General features: G+C 27.9%; 1 protein-coding gene across 2 annotated transcripts in view; it reads right to left on the bottom strand.

Annotated features, from left to right (window-relative positions):
- Positions 1–415: 415 nt before the first annotated feature.
- The window catches only part of LOC118185509 (dual specificity protein phosphatase 3-like), a 51,678-nt gene continuing 41,109 nt past the window's right edge, over positions 416–10,984 (bottom strand). For both annotated transcript variants that reach the window (XM_085806897.1, XM_085806896.1), the window contains exon 4: positions 416–9,841. In XM_085806897.1, the coding sequence (XP_085663023.1) occupies positions 9,648–9,841 (194 nt within the window). In that variant the 3' untranslated portion in view covers positions 416–9,647. The remainder of the gene's footprint in view (positions 9,842–10,984) is intronic.

Genomic DNA, 10,984 nt, shown 5'->3' with positions numbered 1-10,984 from the left:
AGTTAATTTTCACTAAGGCTGAATTGAGTCCCTGCTCTACATAATCCTGCCTTAAACACGTCAGGCAGCTAAATTATGTTTCTAATAGCCTTCAAAAACGACCATAAAATTATTGGACAGCGAGAATGAGGAAGTGACAGTTAACTTTGATACGACCTTAAACGTTTAATGACTATCGCATGTCAAGGTCTAGGACTGGATTACAGTTTTTCAATCCCATCTATTTGGACAGAACAAACAGAAATTAATTTTACATTAATCTGCAAAACTTCTTAATATTTAAAATTGCAAACGAACTAAATAGTTTATGTACTACTTTTTTAAAAATATAATGAAAATCCAGTATTTTTTTTATAAGTGATAAATTGAAAATTATTAAAATGTTTTCTAAAAATGAATACAGACAGTACAACAATTTCACGTTTACATACTTCTTTAGTAAATATCTATTTTTTATTACTCAAGCTGCGGTTCTCAGAACAAGATATCACAGGAGAAAATAAATAACAGGAAAACACCAAAGCAAATAACATTACATTAATAGCGTTTTTCATATTGAAATATTATGGCACTATATAAAACAATATTTTAATCGTGTTAATCAAATTAATTACAAAAAAAAATTAACAAACTGTGGACCAGTCATTTGCAGATAGTCATACTGGGCAGCCATGTTCCCCCCAAAATGTAAATATCTTATTGCTTACTTTTTGACCTTTCAATAATCTCATTAATATCTTCTTTCTCATCTTCATTTGGCATTTCCTCGACAGTGGCGTAGCAAGAGAGGGCGGTGCGCCCCGGGCGGCACTTTTCGCGTGAAACATTATTTTAAGGGATTAGTCATGTAGATCGTCGAGGTACGTAAAAAATAATGAGATTTTGAATTGCATTTTAATTGTAGAATTAAAATGAGGAGGGCGGAGTACTCGAGGTAAAAATATTCAAAAAATCATTACGAAATTTTCACCAGCTACATACTCTTCTCATACCTTTTATATTCCGTCGAAACTTTTGAATGAAACTTACGAATATCAGCTAAATTATGATGGCGGTGATATTAATAATAAAGAAATCCTTCTTAATAGAAAGTATTTCAAGAGTTTTATTTCCGTTATTGCTCCGGAAAACGAAACAGAAACGTGGAAGAGAAGAACCTTTTGAATTTTTGCAGTTTCTTCTAAAATACAATCTCCAGCACAAAATTCGAAACATTGTAATACTATTGCGAATTTTTCTCACAGTTGCTGTAAGCAATACTTGTTGTGAGAAGAGTTTTCGAAGTGAAAATGATTTATAAAGTATTTTAGAACTAAAAATGCTTGTTTGCCATTTAAGAATTATGTTTATTTTGTATATAAGAAATCTTTCTAATATTGTGCATCTTACAACTGGAGGAATCAAATAGACTTCAGCGACGTCCTCAATGGTTTGAAGGGGGGGGAGGAGAGGTAAAACAATAATTCTAAAATTCTGGAATTAAAATTTTTCTTCAAAAATAAACATAGTTTAAATTTATTCCTTTATATGCCATTTACTTGATTTTTTGTTTCGATATCAAGAGGACAGACAAATTCACAGACCGTCATGGGCGGCACTCTCGCTTGGATAATCTGTTAAAACTGAGTTGGAGTTTAGACAGTCAGCCTTTGTGCATTTACCTTAATTAAACAAACCAATCGAATCCATTTTTAACTAGAATTATTAGAAACCATCTTTTTGACAAATATTCAAGTTTATAATATTCAAAACTGGCCACAGTTTATATTAGATATCCTCAGATTGGGGGATATGCATTATTTGAAGGACTGAATAGAGACAAAAGATGTACAAAAATATAAAGTCATAACTACTGCTTACTGGATTAATAAACTTACAGAGGCTGAAAAATAAAAGTTTGAGGATCCCAGTTTAATTACCAGTTACAAATTTGAAAGTGATGCGAATATCAAGCAATTAATCAATTAATATACATACAAAAAACTAATAAATAAATTGAAAGAACTTAACAGCTGCAAGTATGCTTCCCCCCCCAGGAAAGTATTATTTGTGGATAAACGCTGTTTCACTTAAAAACAAAAGTGATGAGAGCAGCATACCTTTTTTTTTTTCAGAACTCTGTATCAATGTATTAACTATTTGAAGAAATTTTTTTAATGATATAAACAGAAACATAAGAATTTTCGTAACTGGCTTCATATTGGAAACGTGAATCTTTGTGTTATGTTAACAAAAATGCATGGTAATTTGATATTTCAGTATAATAACTATTATAAAAGTTGAATTCAATATAAAAGTTAAAAACATTGTTATATTGCCAGAATTTGTAATATGAAATATTTCAAGTTTACCAAATTCCAGTTTATTAAATTAAAAATTTACAAATGGTCTATAAATAGTAGAACACTAGAGCTAAAAAGATGACTTATAAAATGACATTATGTAAAATGTGGAATTATATTTAATTGTGAAAAAGTTACATGCAGTTTCCTTACAGCTAAAGCTACCTATAGCGAACTTTTCTAAATTCTTTGACATTAAAAAAAAAAGTTCATTATAGCATTATAGTGGCATTAGAAACATCTTTTATTAATTATAATAATGGCAAGAGCGTTCATAAAAATGATCAATTACACAATTTATCATAAATTAAATCCATTAAACATATTATTAAAAATAATTTTTAAATGAAGAAATGCATTTACCTTTCTTAAATAGTTCAGTTTGTTAAAGAGTTTTAAAAGATAATTCAGAGATCTTATATATCTAAACGGAAAAACTCGCACTTTTGATGCTTGCTATTTGCCAACCTTCATGATAGATAATTAAAGATCTTATATTTTATGCAATGCTAACATCAATCAGATAACAATGATGATATATTGCACTAAAACCACTGATTATATTTAATTTTTAATATTTAATATAACTTATGATATACATTTTTAATATAACTTACGATAATGCAGATAGTTTTAAGCTTACATAGTCAGAATAAAAGAATTGGCTTACAAATGCAATGCAGGTACTAGACATTTATTATCCAAATACACCACAATAATTCTAATTATTCTCCAAAATTTAAATTACATACTTCTTTGTCAATTATCAGCCTTCTAACTGTAAGCCAATGTTTCAAATGCTTGGTGTTCAACAATATACTGTATACAAAAATTGCTTGCTTGGCCACCCACAAAAAAAAAAAAAAAAAAAAGGGGGGGGGAATTAAAATTTTCAATACTTTGAATATATCTACATGTATACGTGCTGTATAATAAACACACACTAATAATATTATATAGAAGATTACACATCATGGTTTAAGAATACTGATAAATATTACTATAAAAAACTATAAAAAATGTTAGATTTTAGTGTAAACAACAGTGTTCATATTTTTTGATTTACAATATATTTTTTGATTTGTGATTACTATATCACAAATCAAGTAATAGATCAAATTTAACAGAAGTTTTTGTCTCAATAAATTTTATCGCTATGTACACTTTAGTTGAAAAATATGGTACTTTTCTGTTTCGCCGCCGCAAATCTCGCCAAGCAGACTTTATTGGCGACAACATACAGTATACACATAAAAAATATTTTAAAAATTTTAGTTCTAAGAATTCTTTTTTTGAAGGCATAAACATTTTAATATCGCTTAAAACTTTATAAAAAGCCAATAAATAAACACAATAAATTTGTAAAAAGACATTAATTTAAGAATTTAGTATGCTTTCATGGTTCAACATCCTAATTCGCCGGTTCATATCACGTGACCCCAAGCGATCTCATCTCACGTAAACTACTCTACAAAAATCTAGTGCTCTCAGTAATTATCTACATTAATTTCAAGTTAAATCTTAATTTGGAACACAAATTTAAATGCAAGAAATATTTCAATGCGTACGAATAGCTTACTCAGAAATTATGTAAAACTGCAGTGCTTTACTTCACTAATGCATTCTCATTAGAATTGATGAATTTAACCCTTGACTTTCCTTTTCTATATTTTCGGCTTCGGGTAAGAGCTGTGATTGCATCCTAATTGACTTAATTACCGAAAATGGCCTTAGACATAAAACTGAACTATCTGATAAAAATTCTATGTAATTATATGCCAGTATTGAAAGAAACAATCAATCTGATAAGAAAAAGCTGCGACTTGTTTTGAAAATGAGGCGTAAAAGGTTACCAGCGAGAATATTCCGTTTGGCATCTGTTGTACCATTATTAGCGACTTTATCGCTTGCGCCGGCAAAACGGAAAAGTACCAAAATATTATTATATAAATCCATATCCTAAATATTCAATGATAGATATCCCTTTTAATTCAGACATCATAATTTACTAACAATAATTAAACTACAAATTGCTTGAATTGAAATAAAATTCAATATAGAGTAATCATACTTAAAACTTTAATTTCAGAATGTGTAATAACAATTCCTTTATAAAAGCTGTAGCGATTTCTTTTAAGAAAAGAAATTATGAAAATATTTTTCTAATTAATAAGGGAACATTTCACCAAATTTTTTCACCACAAAAATCTTTAGATAAAAATACAAAATAACTGTCATCATTAATTTTGTACAAAATGATATATGAATGAAACACATATTGTAAATCAAAAAATATGAACACTGATGTTTACACTAAAATCTAACATTTTTTTATAGTAATATTTATCAAATTCTTATAGAACTTGAATGTCTACTACAACTCAGTTCTGGATGATGGATAATTATACAAAGGGGGAGGTGGTAATTTAAGAGGTAACTTTTTATACATCTAGATATGTTTAAATTTGATGTAAGAGTGACAGAGAGAAGACTGACAAAGTTTGCTGCAATATTTCAAAAGAAAAGAAATTTCTGGGTTTTTTCATGGAACACTTTTATCTCAAATATACATTTGAAAACTTTTCTATGTGGTTACTGTAACTCCAAATACAAAATATTATTAAAAGAGTTCTTACAGTCAAATGATTATAAATAGACATAGAATGTTTTTAAAATATCACGTTTCATATAGTGAATTTCTGAGATGATGACTGCATCAAAGAAATCAGATTCTCAAACATCTTATGTCTTGAAAATTTAATGGAGAAGAAAGAACACAAAGGACTGTATATTATTAAAATACATTAATAACGAATGAAAAAAATCATTCATAGCTATTTATGATACAAGACATTTTACTTTAATTTGCATAAAATTTTAATTTATTTATTCTTTATCTTCAGTTTAATAAATGATTAATAAACTGTTAAATAAGGCAGCAGAAGCAAACATTTTATGGAATCATATATTTTAAAATTAATACAAAGATTCACACATAAGCAACTAAATTATATTATAAAGTCCAAGATCTGGAATAGTCAGGACTTTGGAGATTTTGTATTTTGGAAATTTCCGGATTTTAAATCATCAATTTAAATCTAGTCAGATGATATGTAGACATTGCAACATTGGGATTTCACTCCTTTTTTATACACCAGACAGAAAAATGCTAACCTCCTACAACCACTCAAGTGCCGAAAGTGTGAGCCTGGCCAACATCAATCAATGTATTGTCATAGGCCACAGTGCAACTCCCTAGACAGCAGTTGTTTGAAAGTCACATGCAGGAATTTCAATTAGTCAGGAAAAGACTGCATTTATCGTACACCTACTTCCTTTTATTGAATATTATATTAACCTTACCTAGACTTTGTAAGCAGAAGGGGAAATTTTTTTATATTATTTTATTTATTTATTTAATGGCTGAATGTCCAGATTTTGGACTTTGAACTGAACACTTTGCAAGGTAATGCGATATCTCTTGAATTTCATGGTGTAAATCATTTCATACAATAAAACAATATATAAATGCAGTTCCATGGATGAAACTTTCTGTACAGGCCATATTATATCAGCATATTTTTTAAAAAATCTCTTAAATACTTTTGTAGATACTTTAAATATGAAAAAAAGCTGTAACCAAGATAGCAGAATGCATTTAAAACCTGTTTAAATTTTAAATATGTCATTCTGGCTTAGTTTTTTTTTTTTTTTTTTTTTTTTTATGATGCTATCATATGAGAATTTCACAGCATACAAATATCACAAACTCAAAAAATTTTCATGTTATTAATTAGATTAGATTTTTTACTTAGTGATAATGTTTGATATGTGAAACTGATGATTATTAATTTCAAATGCATTTTAAATACTATTTCAAAAAACTCTAAGTACAATCCAAAGAAGACTTTCTAGCACTAAAACTAAATCTGTCTCTTAACTCTTTCTAAATTTTCATCCAACTGATGAAAAATAGAAAAAAATTTTTACCACTTCCTTAGCATTTTCAAGTAAATCACCCACATTGAAATTTAGCAAGAAAGTTTACCAATAAGTGTAAGTGTATAAGTTAAATAATTATATTGCAAAACTTTAGGAGAAATAATTAATTCAGTTATGTATTCTTGATGAAATTACATGATTAACTTATTTATAAACTCAAAATTAAAAATTGACCATATTTTTAAAATTTATATGTTGTTGAAAATGCATTTGGGTGAAAAAAATTACTAAAATGAGACAAAAAAAATCTATTATAGGGATCTTAATATAATATAATCATAACTTTCTCACATTTTCATTTTTTCAGTAATAAACTTTCTCATATATTTTTAGACCAAAAACTATTCCATGCAATATAAACTAAATTATTTCATAGGTAAACAAAATAACTAGAAAAATGTAGAAAATACTTAAATTAATTTGCAAATAAACGGCAAAAGTAAAAAATACACATAAAACAAAACAAAACTCAATGGGAAATCATTAAATATTAGTCAATTTCATTAATTTTTGAATAATTAAATGTTTATTGGTTTAGTTCAAATGCAATTTTTCTAAAAGGTAAAAAAATGTTAGATAGCAGTCTTACTTGAACATGGAAGGAATACTTTTTCTGCAAAAATCAACAAGAAAATAAGTACCGCATTTGCCAGCATATACAACACACTTTTTTCTTTGAAAATAGGTCTGAAAAACGGGGTGCATCTTATACGTCGATACTGCGTCAAAGCTTCATGGGCTGTTGTGTAAACAGAGACAGTGGTTAAATCCTTTAAGAAGTGTGGCATTAGTAATGCACTAGATGGTACAGAGGACAATTTGTTATATGAGGACTCAGATGCTGATTTGGAAGAGGTTTCAAGTGACTCTTCATTTAACTCTGGAGATGAGTGTTTTGGTTTTGACGACAAAGATTAAAAGATGTTCTTTCTCATATAGATTGGGTATTTTCAGAAAGTATTACTTTGTATTGCTTTATACTTAAAATACTGTAAATTCATTACAATGATCAGACATTCATTACAATAACCTTCAAAATGTGTATAAAAAAGGGGGTGCATCTTATAACGCCAGCAAATATGGTAATTATTTGGAAACTGAAATGCTACTTGTCACACATCAAGTTTTCAGGTAATGTGTATGAATATACTACACTTTATCTGCTAATTAATTTTTTAGAAATAATAATGCAATTTGACCTTAATATAAATGCAATGATATGCTTTGTTGTAATTATCAAAAAATCAGACAACTTATTTTTATTACTGTTATAAAATTGAATATGCAAATTTTAGTTTTCTGAATTTACTGAATGATACTTATAGTATAAGTAAGTACAGAATTCTTCAATAATCCAAAAATATACAGCTTAAAATAAGTCAACTCCCATCCAAATAACAGAAAAGAACAGCAGTAAAAAATTACATCTGAATGCTTAAAAGTATCCACTTCAATAATAACTATTAAACAAGTTCTTAAACATTTTTTGCTGTGTGTTTGCATACATACGACATATGAGAAATGCAAATGTATAAAAATATTAAAATACATATTTTGCCATTAGTAAATGTTATCAATACTGACAAGGTTATAATAAGTCACAACATACAATCTCTTTTAAAATTACAAAAATAACTTGAGACTAAAAAAATACAAAATAGCAGCAATGCAATCCTTCAGAAGAATAAGATTTAATTTTTTTCCTTTCTGAAATATAACACATTTCACATAGCCTCTGAATTACCAACCAAATATTCCATTAAATATTATTTTAAAAAATTGCAGTTTTTAGAAATGATTAATAGTAATAATAATAAATAAAATAAATTACCTTTATAGATGAATGATTTTACTTCCATCTTTTTATATTGTTAAATGCAGTATTTTTTCACAAAGCATTAATGACTTTTTTAATAATTAATTCAAGCATAAAATGCTAAGAATTTCATACAGCAAAAAGGAAAGATGATTTTCATATAATCCAAAATACATTTTTGGATAAAATGTTATGATCAATACTAAATTTCAAATGAAATTTTCTCTAATGAACATTCCAATAAACAATATAACAGATCACATAACAAAACTCCATACAGAAACATTAATACTGAAAGGATTAATAAAATATTCCATTCTCAGTTAGTCAGCATACACTAATTGATATTAAAAATAAAACATGCTAATGCAGATAACAGAATGTGAGGAGTAAATCTAATGGTGCAACATCCCTTAGTGAGCCATGGCCTGCTGTGCTCTGATATCTTGCTTTCTTGACCGTAAGCCCTGAGGTGCGTGAGCATATACTCTGGACAAGTTGTCAGTTTGTCGCAGGGCCGCTGGTGTTTAGTCCCCAAATGAATGTGATACTCATTTTATCGACTCACTCAAGGGATGAAAGGCTGAGTATAATTTTTTAATGAAAAGCAAATTAACTTCAGAAAAAGCAGGATAAATTTAGTCTACACTGAATTTTGACAAATTATTTAATAGTACTCATTGCATTTTAAGCTTAAGTAAGTTAAATACTTTACTTAATGTACTATCTGGCACATTTTTCTGTTTCAAATAGACCTGAAGCACACAGTATTAAAAAATGACTAGTATAAGGAAACATTAAATATGAAAAAGGCCTGAATAGATACACACATATAAAATAAAAACTTTCAGAAGTAATGGAAACAAAATCCAGTAATGGAGTAATTCTGGAAAACCCCTATTTAAGGAAATTTTTGTGAAAATTCACTCCAGACTTAATGTTTAAATAAAATTTTCTCATTCACATGAGTAAAGAAGTTATTTCTTCAAAAATAAATATGAATTAATAATCTAAATATTTTAAGATTATACATGATTTTAAAAGCTGGAAGAAGTACTGAATTTTATAAAATATAAACTAATATATATTCTTAACTTTCCACATTAAAAAGAAATATGACTCAAACAATACTGATATAATACATATCTATCTTTATGAAATGCAAACACATATATATGAGATTAAAAAGTTTATAATTAACATGCATTCAACAATATTCAAGTATACCTCATGGCTAAACAAACCTCAGTTATAAATGCTCTTTATGAAATGAAACAAACATATGAGATTACAGCAATAGTATGTTTAAAAAAATATTTAAGAATCCTTTTTTTAATTTTATTTTAATAGCTTTTAAGGCAACTGAGTGTTTGTTATTGCTTTGAAAATGTGAGGTTCCATACACAATAAATACATGCAAATTCTGCAAAAGTTATATTGTATATATCAAATATTTAAAGCACTTTATAATGTTTGGTATCAACATATCATTTCCCTTCAAGTCCCTTTGCTTCAAGCTGTAAAAGTTGAACTAAAAATCCATCATTTGGCCTTACTTCTCTTTGTTTTCGAATGGTATGCAATGCTTCTACAGCAGTCATATTCTTTTTTACCATCAAATATGCAGCTACAATTGTTGCAGATCTTGATAAGCCCATCAAACAATGGACAAGAATTTTACCTAAAGAACAGTAAATTCTATTCTTAATATTTATTTTTCAAATAATGAATCATTCTGGAGTACTGCCAAAATTATCTCTTATAAATATAACTATTAATATTTTAAAAGGCTAATAAATAGTTCATGCAAAATATAATTTTTTCCAACTCATTATCATGTTTCTGTTTGATGGAAAGACTTCATTGATGCTTTAGAGAAAATATAATAAACAAAACTTCAAAATATATTAAATTTTAGTTTTATACGTTTGTACAAATTCAGCAGCTACACTAAAGCCATTTCAGTACTTTTTGATCATTTACACCCCATAAAGAAGTCATGAAAAATTATTTACGAGATAGAGCAGTATGTTGCCAAAACTGTTGCGTGGCAATCCATAATGTCATCAAAAATTGTTTTTGTGGCAACTCAGGTATGGGCCTAGCATGTCTGTTTTGGCCAATGTGTAATGTGAAAATTATGCAGTTCTCTAGGTTTTTTTTTTTTTTTTTTTTTTTTCAAGCGAAAATCTGTGTGCATGGGGAGAAAAACAGCACAAAAACAAAACCCAGGTATTCTCAAAACATGTCCATTTTGGACAGTGCACAATGTCAAATTTGACCAATGAAAAACTTGTGCAATGATCCCATTTTTTCTGAAGTGAAAACAGATTGCTGGGTACATGGGAAGAACAGCAATGCCCCTCCCCCCAAAAAAGGGATTTCCTTGAAAGGTAAGTGTTTTAGTACTGAAGCTTCTTGCTGTTTTTAGTTTTATGGTTTGACTGCTTTTGTATGAAATTCTTAATGCACCACTATTTTAAAAATGGCCGTTTCTTTCACACATTAGATTAATGGAAAAAAATATTAGTCACAAATAAGATCGTGACTTTTTAGTGGAAGTAAAAATAATCAGAAAGTATCCTTCATTTAATAAATTAAAAATACCATGCTTTTAGCATTTACAAATCATTTAAAATGAATTCTAGGTCATTCAAAAAGTCATTGATGATAATGTTGTACTATAATTATTATTCTTCTACTGACAAAAATGCCAGGGAATTCAACTTTTCCTGGCTTATAACATGAGTTTCAATAAGTTTTAAATAATCTAAGTTAAAAAAAAAAAAAAAGCATTTAAATTGCAGCTATTTGTTTCGTAACT

The sequence above is a fragment of the Stegodyphus dumicola genome, chromosome 12 (genome assembly GCF_044657685.1).
Source record: "Stegodyphus dumicola isolate Sdum_Otavi_A_Nest chromosome 12, ASM4465768v1".
NCBI lineage: Eukaryota > Metazoa > Arthropoda > Arachnida > Araneae > Eresidae > Stegodyphus > Stegodyphus dumicola.
This window is presented reverse-complemented; position numbering and strand designations above follow the sequence as displayed.